Source organism: Sardina pilchardus, chromosome 24 (assembly GCF_963854185.1).
Source record: "Sardina pilchardus chromosome 24, fSarPil1.1, whole genome shotgun sequence".
Taxonomy (NCBI): domain Eukaryota; kingdom Metazoa; phylum Chordata; class Actinopteri; order Clupeiformes; family Clupeidae; genus Sardina; species Sardina pilchardus.
In genome coordinates this window covers 9,732,874-9,755,913 of record NC_085017.1, presented here as the reverse complement: position 1 = coordinate 9,755,913, position 23,040 = coordinate 9,732,874, and the positions used below count along the sequence as shown (strand labels likewise).

At 44.4% G+C, this 23,040-nt stretch overlaps 3 protein-coding genes across 4 annotated transcripts; all 3 read left to right on the top strand.

Moving 5' to 3' along the window:
- Positions 1 to 204: 204 nt before the first annotated feature.
- si:dkey-211g8.9 (free fatty acid receptor 3) lies at positions 205 to 1,489 on the top strand. The gene has a single exon (XM_062530125.1). It carries the CDS (start codon positions 290 to 292, stop codon positions 1,487 to 1,489), a length of 1,200 nt encoding a protein of 399 aa, XP_062386109.1. The 5' UTR covers positions 205 to 289.
- A 3,059-nt stretch (positions 1,490 to 4,548) lies between these two features.
- Positions 4,549 to 5,571, top strand: LOC134073140 (free fatty acid receptor 3-like). Its single transcript, XM_062530124.1, has one exon. The coding sequence runs from the start codon at positions 4,549 to 4,551 to the stop codon at positions 5,569 to 5,571; it is 1,023 nt and encodes a 340-aa protein (XP_062386108.1).
- A 6,981-nt stretch (positions 5,572 to 12,552) lies between these two features.
- On the top strand, positions 12,553 to 19,149 carry LOC134072706 (free fatty acid receptor 3-like). Of its 2 annotated transcripts, XM_062529516.1 has the most exons (3): positions 12,595 to 12,640; positions 16,180 to 16,199; positions 17,471 to 19,149. In XM_062529516.1, exon 3 carries the CDS (start codon positions 17,509 to 17,511, stop codon positions 18,511 to 18,513), a length of 1,005 nt encoding a protein of 334 aa, XP_062385500.1. In that variant the 5' UTR covers positions 12,595 to 12,640; positions 16,180 to 16,199; positions 17,471 to 17,508; the 3' UTR covers positions 18,514 to 19,149. The 2 variants fall into 2 exon arrangements, with proteins under 2 accessions (XP_062385499.1, XP_062385500.1); XM_062529515.1 differs by lacking the exon at positions 16,180 to 16,199 and having other exon boundaries at positions 12,553 to 12,640.
- The last annotated feature ends 3,891 nt before the right edge of the window (positions 19,150 to 23,040 follow it).

The window sequence follows — 23,040 nt, the reverse complement described above, 5'->3', positions numbered from 1 at the left end:
GCAGAACTCTCTCTCTCTCTCTATCTCTCTTTCTCTCTGTCCCCCTCAGTGGCCTCTTCAGTAGACTCTCAGCAGTGTCAGCTGCTGCAAGTCCTGAAGTCGGGGGGGAGTTTGGACCTGGAGAAGAACCTGTTGTGTGCCGCCAAGATCACGATGACTCGCGCTGGGATTCACATGCGAGGAGACCTGCCCGTGCGTCCAGTACTGAAGAGCGACCGACAGCTGCCACCGGTGGGTAGATAAGACCGGGGGATAGTGTGTCCGTCCGTCCGTCGACCCGAGGGCCAGTATGGTGGCCGCGGAGGACTGCGTCTCGCTGGGCGTCTACTCCTTCACCTTCGTCCTGGGTCTCCCCTCCAACCTGCTGGTGCTGTTTGTGTACGTGCAGAAGGCCCGCAAGCACGGCGCCACGCCCAGCGTGGTCTACGCGCTCAACCTGTGCCTGGCCAACCTGGCGCTGGTGGTCTGGATGCCCGTCAAGGCCCTGGAGACGGTGCTCCAGGGCTGGGCGCTGCCGGCGGCCATCTGCCCCATCTACAGCTTCTTCCTCTTCTCGTCCATCTACGGCAGCTGCCTCTTCCTCACGGCGGTGACGGTGGGCCGGTACCTGAGCATCGCCTTCCCCATCACCTACAAGCTGCACCGCCGCGCGCGCCTCTCCTGCGTGATCAGCGCCATCCTGTGGGCGGTGGTGCTACTGCACCTGAGCCTGGGGCTGGTGGTGGAGCAGGGCGGCTACTTCGTGTCGCCGGTGAGCGACGGCCACAACGGCAGCGTCGGCGGCGGCAACCACAGCGGCGGCGGCGGCGGCAGTAGCCTGGCGTGCTTCGAGAACTTCACCGAGACGCAGCTGGAGCTGCTGTGCCCGCTGCGCCTGGAGATGGCGCTGTTGCTGTTCCTGCTGCCGCTGCTGATCACGGCCTTCTGCACGCTCCGCTGCGTGGCCCTGGTGGGGCGCTCCAACCTGCCGGCCGGCGGCAAGCGCCGCGTGCTGGCCATCGCCTGCTCCACGCTGGCCGTCTTCGTGGTGTGCTACGCGCCCTACAACGCCTCGCACGTGGTGGGCTTCGTGCTCAACGAGAACGTCAGCTGGCGCCGCGAGGCCATGCTGACCAGCTCGTGCAACGTCTTCCTGGAGCCCGTCGTCATGCTGATGCTCTCGCCCGCCGGGCCCCGGAGTCTCTGCGCCTGTCTGAGAGACGGCAGAGGTGGGGGTGGTGGTGGTAGTCACGGCGGTAGTCGTGGCGGGGGGACGCGGCAGAGATCCAGCCAAGCGAACGCCCACCCCGCAGGGCTGCCCGCGGCCGTGAGGCAGGTGAGTGGGTCTCAGGCGTTGGGACAGACGCCCACACACCCAGCGTCACCACCGCCTGATCTTACCAGCCTAGAGAAGCCACCAGGGAGGCTCACGGACAAGCAGCTGGCAAGTGGACAAACGGAAGAGAAATTGAGAGAAGGAAAGCTGAGGAACGGGATGGATAAACAATAATGTACAGAAATAATTCTCGAAGGCAGTCTGGACTCAAGGCATTCTTATGGTCTCGGACTTGCTGGTATTTGGACCTAAGACATTTTTATGGTCTCGGACTTGCTGGTATTTGGACTCGGACTTGTCTTGGTCTCAGCCATTGGTCTTGCCTTGACTGAGCTCTCACTGACTATGATACAGTAACATCTAATTCGATGGTCCTGATATACTGTTGAGGCATGTGAGGCTCTCTTGAAAGAAAGGCTGTGTCAGGAGAACATGTAAAAAAAAAGGCAGTAAATAAATAATGCACCTTTTGCAAGTGACAAATATGTATTCTTTCTAAAAACAAGTGTGCAGGTAATAGTGAATGTGTTCTTTGTATAAACAAGTGTACAATTGTAACTTTCTTACGAACAATAATTCCTTTCTTTGTGCAAGTTTATATAGGTGTGCGCCTTTCTGTCCTTTTCACAATTATTTCATGCTGTAGATTAAAGTTCTCCAACATAACGCCGTGGAGTCCTCTGTCGTCACCGTCTGTGTGCTTCTCTGATGACTAATTTCGCTCACTGTATGCTTAGGCTGCTCACCAGCACGTGGCTTTAGCGGAAGTTTCAGTGACGTGGGAAGGTCCTAAATTACACCAAAGGACGGTTTTATTGCTGATATATGTGTCATATTTTGCTTTCAGAGCTGTTAACCATCTAAGTGCCAAAAAAAAGATACAGTAAATCTCACTCATACAGTTTTTCATTTGAGACAGAGTCATTCTGAGATGGATGAATACTTTGCATTTTCACTTAAATATTTTGATGGTAAATGTTCCCCACAAATTATTGCATGAGGCAATATCTCCAACCTAATACTGTAAGAGTTAAAATAGGTATTTTATGTTTGTATGTAAAATATATTGAGTCCATATTTGTAAATCTATACTGTATTTGAATATGACCACCATTACAATATTCAGCTGTTAGCTTTGTCCTCAAATCTTAGGCCTGTGTTGTAAAATAAATCCACCAAAAGCCTTCCTAAACCATTCTAGAAACGGCATGACTGTCAATAAAAGCCAAATGGGCATCATGAATTATTGTTATTTTTTTGTTACTTCTTTACAGTAAATTGGTAGGCCAGGCCTATATCGGAGCCTGTAGTGGCCACTGCTGATGTGATCATCTTATGTGATAATTTGATGGTGTTTTAGAGTTTATTTGGGGGCTTTATGCTAGCACCAGACCTTCTGAACTGAAATACTGTAACTGAGATTGGGTCTGACTCTGGACAAGGTTCATTCACCTAACCAATTCCAAGGGGCGTCACCAACAAACACCGATCAAAATGCTTCTGAACGCACCAATCAGAGCAATGGATGGGATGACATATGTTGAGCAACAGAATGTCTCAAAAATGTCTCAACAAATTAGTGTTTTTCAAAAACTGCTTCCATGTTGTCATGTTGTGTCCGCCTCAACGCTTGTGATTGGTGTTTGACTTTTAGGAACACTGGAAATGGGAGTGAATGGCCTCTTTACCAGACAGACCTGAAGAGCAATTCAAATTTGTTCTTCCAGGCTAGGGCTTTTTGCCTTTATTTTACAGGAAGTGAATGTGAGAGAATGATGAGGGTGGGATCGGAAAATTACCTCATGGGCACTCTGACCTGAATATGGTCAGATGCTGCTACCAGGCGCAGCACAGCTCTCCGGTCCCAATTCGATTTGATTTATTTGAATGTCTTCATCTGTTCAAGATCCGATGTTTTGAGATGGATGATTAAATATTTGCAATTACATGCACACACAGTATTGGGGTCAAATATCCAGGCCCACTAAGACGACTGTGTGAGGTACTCTCGGATGGATAGTGGTGGTGTAGGTAGTAACATGTGAATGTTATGGTACGCATGGGTGTAGGCTACTTCCCAATGGGGAGGGCAGAATGACATGAGTTGCTTCCAGCTCCAATAGCAACAGGCCTGGCTTCAATAACACTTTTATTTCTAGAGTGCATATAGTTTGGATGTGAGTTGCCCATGTGGAGGAGACCTGGGTTTGACCTGGGGTGACTTCTGCTGCCTGTGGTGTCATCATCATGCCTCTTTATGGAATATAAAATGGCTCCCATATGGACGTGTGATAAAACAACATGTGGTACAAACAAACAACAGTCAGTAGCAATTCTTGGCACAAGCCTGGAAATTGCTAGAAATCCGGATTAGTTGTTTGCTGTCTACTTAGCGATCTAAAAGTTGTGATGATTTACCTAAAGGGGCGTGAGTGATGGGAGTGTGTATGTCCATGTCATAGCGTTGCCAAGAAACGTTGTTTGGAGGGCCGCAGATAGGCCAGGACGTTATTAAATTTCCTCCCCACAAAGTAAGGCAGTGACAAACTCTGTTTGCTGTGGGATGGGATTACAGCACTCATATCAGTGCCAGATGTGGTGGACCCTCAGAACGAAGGGGACCTTGGTGGAATAACAAGTGGCTGCAACTGTGCAACTGCATCTGAAGGTAGGTCTTTCTGCTCCTCTGTAGGCTACCCTTTTTGTGAGATTTGTGAGGTTCTGTTTTCGTCCTCTTCTTCTTTCGTCTTAAAATGGATCATAGGCTGTGCAGTATATCATAAATATGTATACTGTACACTGTATAATATAATATGTACTGGTAGTATAATTAATTAAACTAGGGAAATTGAACTTGATTAAAAGCACATTGCATTAAATTAAATTCCCAATAATAATTTGTGGTTGTTAAAAAATACATTTTTTGTCTTTCCAGAGATAGTCATAAAAGTAGTCCCTATATTTGTTCAGTCTGCAGGCAGGTGTTTGGCTCTGACCTCATTAGATATGGGTTCTGGCCTCACAAATGTCACCTGAACCATTTATAACACACATACACACACACACACACGCACACACAGACACAGGATAATACATTTGAATCATTCTACTTGCCTTGATCAGACTCTTCGCATTGCATCCAGTCAGGCATTTTAGCAATTCAAGATTTTAAACAACACTACTGGCTTTCAGATTCACATCCAAAAGCTGTGGTGCGCCCAAACACCTGCGCCATGATGATTTGCCATCTCCTGCTGTGTGTTTACATCCTCACCTTCATACTGGGGTTCCCTGCCAACATCCTGGCATTCCGCACCTTCTGCATCAAGCTACGTCACGAGCCGACCCCTATGGACATCCTCCTGCTCAACCTGTCCATCTCCGACCTCATCTTCCTCACCTTCCTGCCGCTGAAGATGAAGGAGGCCGCGGACGACATGGAGTGGAACATGTCGTATTTCCTGTGCAAGGTCTCCAACTTCTCTTTCTTCTTCTGCATCTACATCAGCGCGCTCTTCCTGACTGCGGTGGCGGTGGAGCGCTACCTGGCCGTGATTTTCCCCTTCCAGTACTTGGCGTGGCGCCGGCCTTGCTACACGGTGATAGTGAGCGTCCTCATCTGGCTCCTGACCGCTATCAACATGAGCATGGCCTCCATACTGTTTCCACACCCGGACAACGTAACCGCCGACAACGCCAGTTTTGCCGCCCCTCTGGTACCTCAGCACAGGTGTAAAGAATACCCGCACGACCAGCAGAAGATTATCATTTTTTGGCGCTTCGAACTCTTCCTGGTGCTCTTCCTCACCCCGTTCCTCATCTGCTGCTTCTGCTACATCAACTTAATCCGCGTTCTGTCCCGGCTGCCTAAGATTACCCGTAAGCATCGTCTGAGGGCTGTGGGTATGGCAGTGGTCACCCTCCTGGTGTTCACCGTCTGCTTTGCGCCCTACAACATCTCCCATGTGGTGGGCTACGTGCACGGTAAGACCGAAGGGTGGAGAGACCTGGCACTCATGTTCACCACGCTCAACGCTTGCTTGGACCCCATGATCTTCTACTTCTCCTCCTCTACGGTACGTGAGGCCATCAGCTGCTGCCTGCAAGGCCTGATGAAGAAAACGGCACATCATCTGCTGACCACAACTTCAGTGCAGGGCAAGGCCCTCACCACAGCTCCTGCTAGATGTGACGTACCCACCCCCCTGCCCCAAAACCTGAACATTGACATTTTGCAAGCTGACTTGGAATTTTAGAACCTTAAATTGTTCTACAACCAAACAGATTTAGAATGTACAACTCCCCTGCTGAGAGGTTAAAGGCATGAGATGTATACTGCCTATTCACATTGCACTTCTGGCTAGATGCTAACTGCATTTTGTGTACTCTGTATTTGTACTTTGCACAATGACAATAACGTTGAATCTAATCTAATGTAACAAAATCAGGCCTCTTTCAGTCCTGATGCATCGTACCACTATATAGGAGCACTAGTTTCACATTGCAGTGGGCATCATCAACATCAATTAAAGGTCTCCAGTGTCGTTCCGTTTTTGCAACTGGGCTCCCCCTACAGCTGCTGAGTATTTGTATCTTACAAAAACTGTCATGCTACTCATGACTGGCAACTTTCGTAGGCCTACTGGACCCTACACGTGGATTTGTTTACAAACCGGCAAAGATAATCTCTGAAGAGTCATGTCGACTGATGAGAGAGGGGGTAGGCAGGGCTGTGGTGGAGGCTAAACACAAGTAAACACAGTTTATTCACCGCTGACAATTACACAGTGTTATCCACATTCACATATGCACACTCATCAACATTCTAATAACCATTTAATACCACTGGTATTGTTATACACATTGAACAAAATAAGATTATAGTGATAAGAGTACCCACCTCAGGGTACGGTTGGGAGGTCTTGCCAGGTTGAGGTGACTTTATAATCAAAACTGGTATATTTAGGTAAAAAAAAAACTGCACAGAATGCCATTAACCCTGTAGCAACTCTGCTGACAGCATAAGCGGACGCCATTATTTGCTAATTCATTGCCTCAGTGCAGGGTGCAATCAAGCATTAATGGGTTGAGTTATTAGGTGCGCTTTTTAACACCTGGAGGAACATGACGGAAACAGACTTTAAGGCCCTGTTTACACGACAACGTTTTTTTCAAAAACTGAGTTTTTTTTCATCAGTTAGGCCTTTCGTTTACACGACGACGCCGTTTTGGCGGCTGAAAACGATGGTTTTTGAAAACTGCTTCTAGGGTGGAGGTTTTTGAGAACCCCGTTTTCGTTTTGCCGTGTAAAGGCACATCTGGGGTTTTCATGACGACATAGCCCCACCTCGAACCTCTAGTCCAGCCCCCGCGCTTGACCTCACCTGACTAGACACTTGGCAGAACAACAACAATTGGAGCCGTGTGCTGCTGCTATTCTGCATGATTTCGACGGCCAGCAACAACGCATTAACAATAACCTGCGCCAAAATAGTCTCTAGGCTACTTTTAAATCCACCACCTTCCCTGCTAGACTGCTAGAAGAGTTGATGAACACGTAGCCGTAATCAACTTAATGCAGAGCCTAGGAGCACACATTTCGTTTGCGCAGGAGGGTTACATGCTGCCACTGAGACATGCCACCACTATGACATGCTTCCATTTAGACATGCCTCTATTTCGACATGCTGCTATTTAGACATGCTGCCAGTCCGACACATTTTAGTACCCCCATTCCGACAGTTTACAAATTCTATTTTTTTTCCAAGTCAATTTAACGGACCCGACGGACGCAAAGTGCGTCAAAAAACACACCCATTCTTCTCTGGTACATTGCTCCGCTATTATTAGTCACAGCGAGATGAGACCTATATTGCATGAAAGAGCAGAACCGGGGCTTTCCAACGAGACTAGACACGTATGAAAATAAAATAAAATCATGAATCTAAAATCATGAATTTAAATCAAGGTATATCATATTTACAGTCTATTGCTCTGCGTTCACCCACGCAGCCACTCTCACTTGAATTACTCCGGGACCAGGCATCGCACAGACATGACACGCATATCAAATGAAAGATGAGAAACAGAGCTTTCCATTGATACCAAACACATCGATCCTTTATCGTTATAAAACAGACGAAGTGACAAACAAATAAGAATGTCATATACCTTCGGCTACCGCTACTTTCGTTTGATTTAGCCTACTCGTGAAACCGTGGTCAAAAAATATGGCTTGCATGTCAGATAAAAGAGGAGAGCTAGAGCTATCTACAGATACCAAATACAACCTTCTAGGCCATAAAACAGACGAAGTGACAGCAAAATAATAACTTAATTTAGCTCCACTTAGTCCGCGAATAATGCTGGCCTCCTTTACATTTCAGTAAATAATGTAGGCGAATGTCCGTCGCCTATATTAACCGTGCATGCGAAATACAGGGTTGCTTCAGGTGTTAGGCGGCGGGCAGTTCTGATAGACATTCGATATTATTCTAGGGGGGCATATACAATAACATTACAAGACAGAAATTGAAAAGCAATCCTGTGTATTAGCTCTCAATCGTTGTGCAAACATCCACGATGTGCTTGACATAAAGGGCTGCCAAGTTTCATAACATGGCAAGCGTGAGAGAGTCCATCCGGCGAAAGTTTTGTGACACTTGACAGCTCCGATTAGAGTCGCTTTTTTTGAGCGCGCTCATTGAATGACGAGGAAAGGTATTTGCATAGCTACTGTTGGGAACACCCACTGGCATGCTTCTTCTGGGCAACTTGGCGTTTTCACCTCTGTGTGTAAACGCAAATGTTTTTTTGACCGGTATCGTTAAAGGTGTGAAAGCGGTGAAGACAAAAACGCCCTGCGTCGTCATGTAAACGGGGTCTAAATGACATTTGGTCGTGCATGTTTTTGTAAAGCTTTGAAGAGATTAATTTACAGAAAACATATGCATGGATACAGTGAGTGTTGCCTATACTGTGGGATCACGAACATGGCATAAAATTAGCAAAATAATTTTGCCTACCAATTAAATTAAATTGAATTAAATTAAAATGACATTTTAGATTTTCAAGAAAAGGCATTTAACCACAGACAACTCAGAAGCCCAGAGCAGAGGTCTTTGAGATGTATGAATAATTTGCATTTTGGAAATAATAATCCTAATTCAACTAAACTAGTTTGCTGAACCACAAATGACTGCATGTGGCTGTAACAAGTGAAAAGAAGGGCCTTCATGCGTGTATGTATCTTGGAACAGCAGAACAGCATGTGAATGTACAATATTTCAAGATGAATAATTTGTTAATTGTGTAAATGTGTGAATGTGATACTATATGAATCTGAACACTATTAAAACATATTCATCTGTATTGACTAAATGCTGTGTTTCCTCTGTACTGAGTGCTTATGAATGTGTTTTTTTTAATGGAAATCCTCTGAAAGCTAATAAAGGTAATAAACCAAAATATGTAATTGTTTTTAAATGTCAATGGTTTCAGTAAATTGGTGTATTAGAGCCCCCTAGTGGACATGATCAGTAAAATTCTCAACTTGGCCAAGGTGAAAGTATACTCTAGCCTACAGGTTAGGAACTGATGTGCAGGTCTTAAAGCTTCATCATGAGCATCCGTCTGTAATTGATTCACCTGATCAAAGTGGGAGAGAGCAGTTCACAGAGCAAATGATAATATATCACCTGTGGACCTATTCGGGGGGTCTAATTTGGTGGGAGGGTGTCATGATCTTTGTCTAATGGCAACAGAGGTGACTAGTACTCTGTGGGTACTCTGTGGTTGTCATAAAGGTATTTCACAGGTGACTAATGGACTATTCTAATAGACCACATTAGACTGAATATAACCCGATTAGCTGGCAGTTGGATTTCACCCTGCAGCTCAGGCTGGAAACCTGCACATTTATCTCTCCTGCTTCCTGTCCACGTTTGCTGGAACCAATCACAAACTAGCTTATCCACCAGGCGCACCAAGATCGTTGGTCTGATTGGTTGAAGGACTACCCAAACTAAAGTTCAGAACTATGCAGGTTTGGCGATTTCTTCGCTGTTTTCTCTTTTATGCTTGCAGGTTTCTCTGCAGAGCTTCCCCTACAGCTTTACCGTGTATATTTTCCAACACTCCTCAATTGGTCAGTCTGCCTTTTCACGAGCATGATCGCGAGGCTGGAGACTTTCTGTTTGTCAGTGCACCGGCCTGGTGGCACAAACTTGCAAGCATGGTTTTTCCCCTCACAGGCACTAGGGAAGCGAGACAATCATCATTCAACCTGGAATTAGTCGAAAAACCATTTCAATGACTCTGAACTTGATCTGAAGATGAACAGTTAAGGCAAATTAAGCTGCAAATCTTGCATAGTTCACCTTTAAAAGATTGGAAAAGCTCTGGAGCTCTTGCTGTGAGTCCTTAAAGTGGGCATAGGAGTTCAGCTCCTCTGCAAGCGAGGCAGACTACAGGTAGCCTACATCCTGCAATGTTACATATTTTTCCTTTTTCTTTCCAGATGAAATTAATTCCAAAATGACTATCTACTGACTGGAATAAATGACAAACAGCAGGAAATGTGATGAGTCGTATTGTTTAGGGCTCTGTCCTAAAGTCCACGCCTTCTCTAAAGATAGCCTGACTTCCGCACACACGCACACGCACACGCACACGCACACGCACACACACACACACACACAGAAGAAATGACAACAACTCCTGATTACCTTAAATGACAAGACAACAAAAAGACAAATTAGGCTACAAACAGAAGTTAATACATTTCCTGTGCAGTGGGATTTAATTAACCTGTTCTGTGTCAGTGCCTTCTAGAGCATGACCCTCACATCCCTCAGAAACTAAAGACGATGGCCGGTATAGGATAACAAAGAAAAGATAGCAGGCATCTGACTTTTATTGGCTTTAAATTTGGCGAATTGCTTGACCCTTTTTTTTCATGACCAAAATAATTATCAGTAAAAATTGTAAATCTTATCTTTTTATGATCACCCAAATAAGACTTCCATGGTCTTAGCACGTTTGTCTCTACAGTATGTGGTTAGTAGCCTATACACAATTTCACATGCACAAGCAGCTTCATGGAATACCTCATCTTGTGGACTAATGTCATCATCTGTTGACTGATAGTCTTACTTAAAGTGGTCTGCAGCCTGTTATAAGTAGGCTAATTCACTTTAGGAACCACTGACACATACACCCACATACTGTAGATCTGTTCCATCCACAATGGAAATGTAATGGACTGCAAAAAAGGCAAATGTAAGACAAAAGTAAGGGAATCAACACGTGCCATTTAGAAGTAGCAACATTACCATCTGTAGCGAGGGAGAGTGAACGTAGTAAAAAGGCGCTGCTTTGATTTAGATCTTGGATATCAGCGCCTTTGCTTCCGCGTATATTATCAGAATGAATGCAATACCGTTTTCACCGTCGAGTTTTCGGCCAGAAATACGGTAGGCTAGCTTAGGCTTATCATAGCCTTGTTCTTCAGTCTTCATCTCCGCCTGTTTATTGTAAACTAGTATGACAGGTCTGGCCTCTTACCAAATTAGGATATTCTTCAATGTAGTAAGAAATCGAACAGTTCCGAGCAGAGCCGCCTCCGTGGTCGTTCAAGGCAAATAACAAGCCGTTAACTGACTGAACGCCGCCTCATCCGCGGCTAGGTTTAACCGGCCATTCCCCGGCTAGGTCAGTGAGGACAAGAGGCGCGATATTCCAAAGCCGCCTCGGTGTAGGCGTAAACATGTAAGAACTGGGTGTGAAGTTGAACAGTGACGTACAACAACATAGGCGGCGAAGTCTCATGACACTACTGTCATTCTCAAAACAGCGGTGCAGCTCTCTGTCAAGTTCTCTGCTCCTCCGTTTGATATTTCTAGATCTTCTGACTAAGTTTACTCTACTTATCCAAACTGACGACATCACCACTGTCACTAGATATAAAGCAAACATTGATTTTCACTCGGTGCTATTCACTGACCGTAAAAAAGTGTCATTAGTAGCCTATGCAGTATGCACCTGTTCTATACAGTCTGGTATGCACTGTTGTTTGTGGCTAGCTAGACTTGCTAGCTCGCGCGGCTCGGATATGCTTGTGTTACGTTCATGCAAGGGGGAAATGTACATGTAGCCTACGGCTAAGATGGTTAAGCAGCCTGTTGTCATAAGATAGTTGACGGTTACGCATTATATAGGTGTACTAGACCAGCTGATGTGTTGTGGGATAAGGGGTTTATGTTACGGGATGCCACCCATGTTGTGGGATATAGCCACGGGGATCTTAAACAGGCCACTTCCATGTAATGTCATTCCTCATATTCATCTGGTAATAAACATTTCCTAACAGAGTAATTCTTGCCTCGTCACAATATCAACTCTCCACTCATTCCGCTTGGACTATGCATTATACCTTTCACTGCCTCACGTCTGCCAGGTTCCAAACTGTCTTCCTAACAGCAGTTACAATCAGTATTTTTGTGATAACAACAAAACAGCTCTGCAAAGTTTAAACCAACGATGCTAATCGCGACTAGCGATTAGCCATTTAAAATGCAGAGCCTACCCTCATAAGGAGACCTCTCCAATTCAGAAAAATGCATTAAACTAAAATTGGACAACGTTGTTATGTTTCTTAAACCTTAGGGTGGGTATGATGGGCCTAGCCTACATGCTTTAAGGAAATACGTTGTCAATGGTTATTTGAGCAAGCTAGCCAAGGTCTAGCTAATTTATCCTGGCTGTAGATAAAGCAGGATGGCTATGTTTTCCCAATATGTTAGCAATTAGCCTAATAAATAAATGCTGAGATGTTTGGCGATTTAATTGACATTTGAAAGAACAGTGTGCTAGATGGACCACAAGGACCAGTGTTAATATGTGAACAGTATGATGATGATCTGACAGCTGTGCTCAGCATACAGTCAGTCAGCTGTTTGCTGATTTTTTAAGTCTTTCAGCAGTGTGTGCACAACTCTCGTTGTTGACAGCTCCGCCCATGTCTCAGCTAGCCGCCGCATAGCCGGCTCGCGTGCTCACTGCAGTCGCCCCGGCGATATGTGTACCCTCAGGGGAGGACAATTGGCAGCGTAAATCACCTCGGCGATTAGCCGGCTATCAGTGAGTACAATCGGGACTAGCCGGCTAAAAGCCCGTGCATCGCCGGCTATCTGTGCAGTCAGTAAACGGCTACACTCGACTTGATTTCGCACTTCTTAAAAAAATACGATTGAAAAAAAAGTCCTAATAAACGAGCCGTTTGGGGAAGGACTAACTTGCCATTCGACTTTAAATCCTAATTTCATGGTAAGTTGTTTTTGTTATGTAATAGGCACGACGTGCAGTGTATCATGAAGTTAGTCATGAATTCAAAATCATATAGCCTAGGCTAACCCTTGGTATTTTTGAGGAAAGTCATAGCCTACATGATATTTTTGAAAGTACAATGTCTTATGAATATGTACCCACTGTATAACACTGAAATAAAGGTGGCCGTTTTTCCACAATTGTTATTGAAAAAAATGTGTGCTGGTCATAGGCGAGACACTAGTGAGGGTATAAAAAATGTAACGGCTATAGCCTACCGTTCTCGTTTGTTAGGCCTACTTACATTAACTCAAGGCATTTTTCTATTGCAAGTTTTGAAGAGTCATATCTATGTCTGCACCAATTTGCTAGCCTGATAAACCAGCCTAAATGGATTAGTTGGCGCTGGTTTTCCAGGCTACCAATTTGCATATATTTCCAAAAACTGAAATCTGAACATTGGATGAAGACAACTTCAAATGAATGTTTCATTTTACATTTACCGGTAGATACAAATGTTTTACTAAGACAATTCGGATATTTCATCATTAAATAAAAAAGATGCTGCAGTAGTCTCGATTTTCAGCATAATATAGGCTACAAATGTTTGTATTCTAGGACTTAAGTATGGAAGCCCGTTTCCGCCACTTGGTGGAAAAAAACTGGCAGATACTAAGTCATAATTAGGCCTATGAGATAGGAAAGTCGAAATTATGAGATAAAAAGTCATAATTATGAGATAAAAAGGATACGCTATGTTCAATTAGAGAAGGAGAATACTAATTATTCACTCACTTGTTGTTGGGGTTGCTAGGTAACGGTAAACAGAACTAAAAGATCGTATTTCTTGATTTTGCTTACAAAAGGACGGCTTTACCCGTTCACTGAATAAAGTTTATGGAAATTTAGCACCACTTTCCCATCTCAAATATTGTTGTAATAATCCTAACTTGTTAGATTTAGGTAGTCCGGTTACTGAAGAGTGTGAACGTGCACAACACTGCCGGCAACAGTTTTGAACGGGAAGGAAGTGATGCGAGGTCAAGGCAGGCTACCAACCAATAAAGTCAAAATTTTGACTTTATAAATAATCTTAATTACGACTTTATTATAATCTCATAATTATCACTTACCATCTCATAATTATGAGAAAGTATCTCATAATTTTGACTTTTTATCTCATAATTATGACTTTTTATCTCATAATTATGACTTTCTATCTCATAATTTCGACTTTCTATCTCATAATTATGACTTCTTATCTCATAATTATGACTTTTTATCTCATAATTTCGACTTTTTATCTCATAATTATGACTTTCTATCTCATAATTACGACTTTGCATCTCATAATTATGACTTAGTATCTGCAAGTTTTTTTCCACCAAGTGGCGGAAACGGGCTTCCATACTTAAGGAATCCTAGGATTTCTGAAAATCTGATTGGAATCCTACTGGATTTTTTGATAAGGGCAAAGCCTTCAGAAAATATTATAGGAATAAATCTGGATAGTTTGATATAGGTACAGTACGTGCTATTGAAGTGTTTCAGAATGTGAGGGTAAACTAATGTTAGGGAAACAGCCTTTAAAAATATGGTTTGGGATTGAAATCTACAGACTGAAATCAGACGTGTAGTAAAGCACCAGTGCCTGTGGAGGTCACCAGGATGGATAGCTGCTTAGATTATCGCTCCACGAAGTATGACCATCCAGACCAGGCTTTTCTTGAGTTTACTCACATTCACAAGATGTAGCGTTCTCGGAAAACCTCCTGTGGTGAGCTTGATGAGCTTGGTTTCCTTATGTAGAGGAGGTGGTTGTTGCTTACCTCACACAGGGTCAGCAGTGTAGGCTGGGTAAACCCAGCTCGATCTGCCGGCGATTCGGATTTCGCCCTGCGGCTCAGGCTGGAAACCTGCACATCTATCTCCCCTGCTTCCTGTCCACGTATGCTGGGTCCAATCACAAACTAGCTCATCCAAAAGGCGCACCTGGATTGTTGGTCTGTTTGGTTGAAGGACTATCCAAATGCGTAGCGTCATTTGAACTATGCGCATTGATCACGCCTCTTGTGCAGTAGAAATACAGTGGAGAATCCCCAGACTAATGTTCAATCTTAAACAATTGAGCTTAGTATGGTGGTAGCGAGACTACAGTACTTCTTATTGCTCCCCGAGAAGGCTTATGCAGGGTTTAATGTTTTCAGGCACGAGCCGTATCATTTACAATTTGAAGACATATGACTGCTTCAAAAATGTTTGCTAAGTTCAGGCACAGATCTTTTTCTTGCTTTAAGCCGGTGTTTTTTTAATGTTTAGGTCCGGACCCAAAAGTGGGTCGCGGAACTGTTTTGGGTGGGTCGGGAAGCTTGTGGTTAAACCCCCCCCCCCCCCCCCCCCACAAAAAAAACAATTCAAGTTAAACATTTTAAATGCTAACCACTGGCTTTTGCTCATGCATGTGGGCAGTCATGTCAAGCTATCAATCCTGCCTCCCTCAACCTCTGAGTGCTATGCTATGATGGATGCAACAGCCTTAGTCACTCATTCCATGAAAGGGTGGACCCAGTTGGGCAGTCCTCTACACAGGGCCTCTCTCATTCGTCTTTTTATCTATCCTCCCTTCCTTCCTCGGTCCTCGTTCCCACTGATCTAAATTCTTCTAAAGAATGATGGGGCGGCAACAATGGGATAGTCTATCCAGTGCTAGTTATAGATCAGTGGGAACGAGCCTGGTGGACCAAGCATCGAGGGTTGAGGAGAGAGGTTGAGAAGGGGCCATAGCTGTCCTCGAGTACACTACCCAGGCATAGGTCAGCCTCTAAGCAGACTGTGGCCTCCTAGCCTCAGCCCCCGTCTCTGGCCCCAGAGTCAGTCCTTAGAAGTTGGATAAGCAGCAAGGGTGCTGCTGCATCCTGTCGTATTGAACATATTTGTCCATGTGCAAGCTGGACATTGTACCATACCTTCGCCCATATTTATAGCCTGCGTTGGCGCAATCTTTCTGCGCTGTGCTTTCAGCTTCACACACATGACTGGCACTCAGCATGTAAAGCTTCAGGCAATGCGTTTACAGTATTCGTTTGGACGATCGGCAAAAACAATGCAAAACATCTGCATTTAAACCAAAAAAAACGTCTCCGTGTGGATGGCCCCTCAGTCTCTAATGCCAAGTGAGCTCAATGTGGACTACGGGAGCCTGTCCACTCACACTGACCGCTCTGTGTGGCCCTCATGCCATCACCTGCATAGCTGTGTTGCAGCAGTTCTACACAGGGGCGTCGCTAGCAGTTCAGAGAGAAAGTAGCCTAATTGAGGGCTCACTCATTCGATTCTACAAAAACAAACAAACAAAAAAAAACTGTAGGTTAGTGAGGCCAGGGCAAGCTGATAATTAACCTGAACTTGTAAATGACGAGAACAGCACAAGTCCACCATTTCCTTATTGTTGCCTTTATGATTATCATATAACCAAATGCAAATAATGGCATGCAGGCCCAACCCTGGAACTGACTGTGTATTAATGTTTTAATATTCAGGTTAGATCTGCTGCATAAAGGTGAGTGAGAGGACACCGATGCTTGTATGTTTGATGAATTAGTCCATCTCATCTCAGGGTTTAAATTTTCCAGATTGTGGCCTATTTTCTCGCAATGATAGCGAAAGTAAAACTTAGTGCTCTTTGAAATAGTCAGGCAGAAGAGAGGCCTGTTTTCCTATTCCTGAAACCTGTCCCTTTCAAACTATGTTAAAATTGTGTAAAATTGGCCACCAGCATAATAAAATCAAAATTCAAATCCAAAATCTTATTGGTCTATAGGTCCACACCTGAGTCTAAGCACCATGTGTAAGTAATTAGTCTAAAAGCCATTGCATTCTGTGTAATATTATAGAGATTAACAAAGAGGCTCTAGTTTGTAATTTATTTTAAAATATGAATTTTGGAGGCAAATAGAGTCATACCACAAGTCATCATTTAAAGGGTCATTCAACTAATTTAAAGCAAAGTAGCCTATATAAAGACTGGACCAAAGTGAGGGGTGAATTCATAAGGCTATCATGATAACTTTCCCAACAATTAAGCATGGATTTGTTTAGTTTACAACACTTTTTTTTTTTATAACTTACACAAACACAAAGTTATAATTTTGACTACATCATTTAGCCCACCTCATATCAAGATCATAATGTTCTCTGGGGCCCCCTGTCAGTGCTGGGCCTTTGGAATTCACAAAGCCAAGGAAGCACACCGTGCTTCGTTAAGAGCTGTCCATTATTACTGCTCATAGGCTTCAACACTGTGTGACACACTGGTTTTACTGTAAGCCCACATAATAAATGTGCAGAACTGACATCTGTCGCATTGCGCACAGACAGTCAGGCTTGGCGTTTTTGAGGCTTTGAGTTTTGAGGCTTTCAATAGTATCCGGTTGGTAAGTCCGATATCACGGGCCCAACAGCTTTTTTTGTGAAAAGACGTTTACTAGCGGAGCCAGATGTTTTTTTGCAACTTGTAAACTTTGTCGTCATCACCTCCGTTTTAGTGAGCACAAAACAAAATCGCTAATCTTTAACAGAGCTAGCCTATAGCTATACAGCCAGAACGTCCAGGCTTCCGCGAAAAGTAGGATCTGATTAGGTTGAGGCAACAAGTCAGTAGTAAGATGACTGTTTTCTTAAAGACTACTCAAAATAGCGAAAAAAAACCTTTTATTTTGCTGGCTATGGAGAAAAACAAGTGAGTGGGAAAGCCACTGGACCCGGAAAGAGATTTATTATCCCATTATTATCATCACTTTATAACCAAATAATTGTCTTTTATATTTCCAGCTATACATCCAGAGGCTGTTAACCCAAACACCTGCGCCATGATGATGAGCCATCTCCTGCTGTGTGTTTACATCCTCACCTTCATACTGGGGTTCCCTGTCAACATCCTGGCATTCTGCGCCTCCTGCATCAAGCTACGTCAAGAGCCGACCCCCATAGAAGTCCTCCTGCTTAACCTGTCAATCTCCAACCTCATCTTCCTCACCTTCCTGCCCCTGAAGATGAAGGAGGCCGCAGACGGCATGGAGTGGAACATGCCGCATGTCCTGTGCCAGGTCTCCAACATCATCTTCTTCTCCTGCGTCTACACCATCACACTGCTGCTGACAGCGGTGGCGGTGGAGCGCTACGTTGCCATGACTTTCCCTTTTAAATACAAAGCGTGGTGCAGGTGTCGCTACGTTGGGATAGCAAGCGTCTTCTTCTGGCTGGTGTCCGTTGCCAACACGAGCATCATTTACATTGTGCCCGTCATGCGCTCAGACAATGTGACCGGCACGGTGGCTGCAGAGGACCAAAAACCTGTGAAGTGCCATGATTACCGATACGAGCCGCGGGCCATAGTAAAAGCTGTGCGCCTTGAACTCTTCCTGGCGCTCTTCCTCGTCCCTCTCCTCATCTGTTGCTTCTGCTACATCAACTTCCTGCGCGTCACATCCCAGCTGCCCAACATCACCCGTGAGCGCCGGCTGAGGGCTGTGGGCCTTGCGGTGGTCACCTTTCTGGTGTTTGCCATCTGCTTTGCGCCTTACAACATTTCGCACCTGGTGGGCTATGTGTACGATAGTAGGAGTGAAGGTTGGAGAGACGTGGTACTCATCTCCGCCACGCTCACCGCATGCCTAGACCTCATGATGTTCTACTTCTCTTCTACGATGCGTCGGGCTGTCAGCTGCTGCTGGCGTGATCTGGTGGAGAAGCTGCCCGTCCAACGCTGCCCCCCAGCTCAAGGCTGCCCCCCCAGTAACTCCGGCAAGAACACATACTATGGCCCAATCCCAATGTCAGCCCTAAAGACTAGCACTAAGGACTCACAGACTTAATTGATCTCAGGTGCTAAGTGAGTGAGTGTGTGAGGCCACATGGGCTCAGATAGGTATTTTGGGATCGGGACAGCACTTCACAAGATCACATGTACCTTGGCGATGTTTACTAACAAAGACGTTGCTAACATTTGCACCATGCACGTGTGTGTCGTGCGTGCTGTTGTTTACTTTCATTTCCGGATTTTTCTATGATCTCCGCGGTAAACATCACAACACTTTGAACTGTGGGTAATTCCCTTAGGTTAAGGCCCTTTCCGAGTCCCTACTCACTTCGACTCGGTTAGCGAGTGAACTTCCTTTTCAAGTCCACTTGTGCGTGCTGAGAACACTCGCATTGAAGGGGTAGGGGTTAAAACATGAAGGAAGCTTGAAGGAAGAAGGAAATTGACGTCATATTAGTTTTCATAGAAATTATGAAAGCAATATATATTAAATCGCCAATTAAGATGTTCTGGACACCCCTGTGTATTAGGATATACATCCCTCTTCTCTCCTTTCATTACTATGAGTGAGGAGTTGCATTTTATGCTTTATGCCTATTTAACATCAAATTATAAAAGTGCTGTAAATGCAACCTGCACATGTGTTTGAATATTACAGCCTACTTCTGTACGATCTTGCACATTTTACTGAGTATCAAACTAAACATGAGTTGTTACAATGTAGCTTAAATCACGCTTTTGTCTGTAAATGCTGTCACATGGACCAAAAAACAACTGGCAGGGAGATACACGAGCTGCACGAACACTTGAAAACGGTTGCACCTGCGTTTCAAGACAGCATCCATGCTGACTTGCTCCTGGAGGCGTGGTAGCCCCTCTACCTAGGCACTTCACTTGACTCAAATTTCGTTTCGGATGATAGGCCTACTCAATGTGGCGGACCCTTGCGTGAACGCGCAAACGAAGTGGAAGTGTGTAGGGCTAGGGTTTAGGGGCACATTTCGGAAAGGGCCTACTGTAAGTCTGTACCGATGCAGACTCACGGAAAGGGCTCGGTAAGAGTGTACTCAAACCCTCACGCCTGTTGTAATTCGACATTGGGACAGCCCTAAGCCCCTAATTTCGCGAGAACGTGCACCAAAGTCCGTGACATACCGACATACCTATAGAGCACTTTAAGTTATTGTTAGTGATCCTGGAGAAAGATTGTTGATATTTGAACTCAGCAACCAAACAAATGGACCTCTCACTTACAGTGCTCTGTTTATGTATGCACATGAACGCAGAGGACCGGGCCGGTGGCATGACAAACAGAAAGTCTCCAGCCTCGTGATCATGTTCATGAAAAAGACAGACTGACCGATTGAGGAATGTTGTAAAATATACATGCTAAAGCTGTAGGGGAAGCTTTGCAGAGAAACCTGCAAGCGTAAAGGCCTTAACACAACCAGATAATCGGCCGTCGTGCAGTCGGGGGCGGTCGGGGACTCAAGTCTGTTTCGAACACATTTTGATAGACCTTCCTCACATATTTTTGCTAAAACTAAGTTTCTAAACGTGTGTTATTTCAGGTTATTTCCCATTCACTTTCCGTTTACTGTGCTAATATTAGCTAGCAAACTAGCTAGGTTAACGGGCGAAATGTTATTTATTCCGTGCCCAAGAGAGTGTTTCGTTGGCCTCACACACAAGCAATGGCAATAAAATAATACACACTATATAACTATATTTAGATTTTCTTATTGCTTAATCAGAGAAGTCCGAAAACTAGTGGCAATTGGTTCCGCGAATCCTGCATGATATCTACTCGGCTCGGCTAACTCTGAAGCCTGCAGTTATGGGTAATGTATCACAGTTCGCGCACGTGCAGAACGTACAATCGAACGTCGGCGTCACTTTTTTGACCGACCAGAGCCCAATTGATAGTCCGACTGGTTTTCTGCCGACGGTCGGCCGGTCGGGTTGGTGTGTTTAGGCTTTAAGTGTTAATTCACATGTCAGGAAAAAGCAGTGCTTCTGACCAAGTAATTGTATTTTTTTAGACAAGCAAACATATTGGAGCACTGTCTTACCAACAATATTACTTTCTTTGATCAAGTTTACAGGTATGCAGCAGGCTGGGTATACCCAGCCCAATCTTCCGGCAATTTCATTTCGCCCTGCGGCTCAGGCTGAAAATGTCCAAATGTTTCTATCCTACTTCTGTTACAAATCTGCAGGGACCAATCACAAACTGGCTTATCCACTTCAGCACCTGGGTCGTTGGTCTGACTGGTTGAAGGACTATTCAAGCCAGAGCGGTAGAGCGGCGACACTCCCATAGGAAAAAATGGCAGCGCTTTTTCCAGGCTATTTCCTCGTTATGGGACTTTTGGAACTGTTTACAGCCAATCCTTTGGTCAGTAGTTAATGAGTTAATTGATTACACCTTCCAGCATCTAGAAGTACATCCCACCCTGTTGCAACTCTCTCTCTCATTGGCTCTGATTCTCCTCAGACTCCTCAGATTAATATTCAGTCTTAACATATGAGCTTGGTCTGGTGATAGCCAGGCTAGGTGCACATTTCTTTGATGAAACATACGTGAATATGTACCTTAGTGCAGGTAAAGCACTGTCTGTGTGCCTGTGTGTGCGTCTGGAATGCATATTTGTGTGTGTGTGTGTGTGTGTGTGTGTGCGCGCATTTGTGTGAGAGTGTACCTGTGTGCTTGTGAACGTGTGTGTCGCTGTGTGTGTCCCTGTGATGTTACTGTAAATAAAGGCAACACAAATGGCCGAAATGTGATCATGTGATTGTGTATCATTTTAATTTGCTTACATTAGATAGGTGTATTATTCTATGTTATTCTTACTACTATAATGTTACTGCTACGTTGCACATACTGTATCTGTACATGTTGTTCATACAGTACATTATTCATACTAGCCTACATAGATAGACATAAATTGTCAAGGTCTCTCTGTGTGGCAAACTATTTATTTTGTCAGTGGAAGTCACAAAACGGTAGACCCATTGTGGTGAGGTTATTTTCTCACTTTGAGAAATACTAGCCTATAATACGCGGGGCAGTGTATCGTCCGCCATTAAATACCGACTGACAATACATTATCCCTTACTTATAAGGTAACTGCTAATAAACTATATAATGTATATATTTTAATTATACTACGGTAAACCACCCTCTGTAAACCAATCGCATACTACTGTCCAGAGGCAAACATCCCAGGTTCAGAGAGTAAAACTCCTGCCAAGTATTTGATCCAACCATTTTGGAAACCAGCTCATCCTAATAAGCTACCAGGTAGATCAGATAATTAGTGATATCACCTGTGTTTAAGTGCACAGGTAGAAAGAATATACAGGCAGGACTTTTACTCTTTGGAACCAGGAATGTCCGCCTCTGCTCTGCTACACAACACAATATTTTGTCCTGTGCATGCACCATCTGTCTATTCTGACACAAACTGCATTTCTTTGTCTTTGTGCTTGTGCTGTACTTGTATCTGCACAATGACAATAAAGTTGAATCAAATCTAATCTAATCTGTTAGACCCCCCTAGTGGCCGTGTTTGAAATCTCAATGTAGCCACTGTGATGATCAACCTCTGTGGTATGTGGTGTGATTTCATGATAAAAAAAACCCCACTGAATTTCAATACAGCTGTAAGTCTACTGAATATCCTCAGATAGAATATGAGCAATATTTACAATTATAGACAATGTACATTAGTACATATTAGTAGTACATAAAAAAACATTTGTTATTTTCTAGTGCACACCAAGTAGTTTCTTAGGCTCAGCAGAAACTTTCTGGTCCAAGCATGGTCCTTTAGGGACTATTTTCTAGTGCACACCAAGTAGTTTCTTAGGCTCAGCAGAAACTTTCTGGTCCAAGCATGGTCCTTTAGGGGAGCTGTCAACTAAAGCTGACACCTATATCTACAGATAATATGAGATATTTACAATTACAGTACATACCATATACAGTCAGAAACTGGATGTCTTCCGATGAGGGCATCGGCTAAACCCCTGTTTGAGAGATGGAGGAAGCACAGTTATGGAGACGGTGGTGCCAGTATTATATTATGTGTGTATATATGTATGATGTATATACTGTACATGTATGTGTATGTGGGATGGCGAGGCACCCGACTGCCTCAGCGACAAACCTGACTGTTTGGTGTTGTGTTCTGGGTGTAATATAGACTGGGTGAACCCAGCCCGATCTGCAGGCGATTGGATTTCGTCCTGCAGCTCAGACTGGAAACCTGCACATTTATCTCTCCTGCTTCCTTTCCACATTTGCTGGAGCCAATCACAAACGTGCTTAGCCTATCCACCAGGCGCACCCGGATCATTGGTCTGATTTAGTTGAAGGGCTATTCAAGCATACAGAGTCATTTGAACTATATGCCCATCACGTCTCAAAACATTGAGCTTAGTCTGGTGATAGCCATGGCTGGCCTGGAGACTTGAGTTTGGTGCCATGAGGGATGATTGTTCTTGTCTGTCATCACGACACTATGGCCCCTTCTCAACCTCTCTCCTCAATCCTTGATGCTCGGTCCTCCAAGCCCGT

What these genes read in the sequence shown, in the direction of transcription:
- LOC134072706 (XM_062529515.1), top strand. Translation starts at nt 17,509, where the DNA reads ATGATGATGAGCCATCTCCTGCTGTGTGTTTACATCCTCACCTTCATA.
- si:dkey-211g8.9 (XM_062530125.1), top strand. Translation starts at nt 290, where the DNA reads ATGGTGGCCGCGGAGGACTGCGTCTCGCTGGGCGTCTACTCCTTCACC.
- LOC134073140 (XM_062530124.1), top strand. Translation starts at nt 4,549, where the DNA reads ATGATGATTTGCCATCTCCTGCTGTGTGTTTACATCCTCACCTTCATA.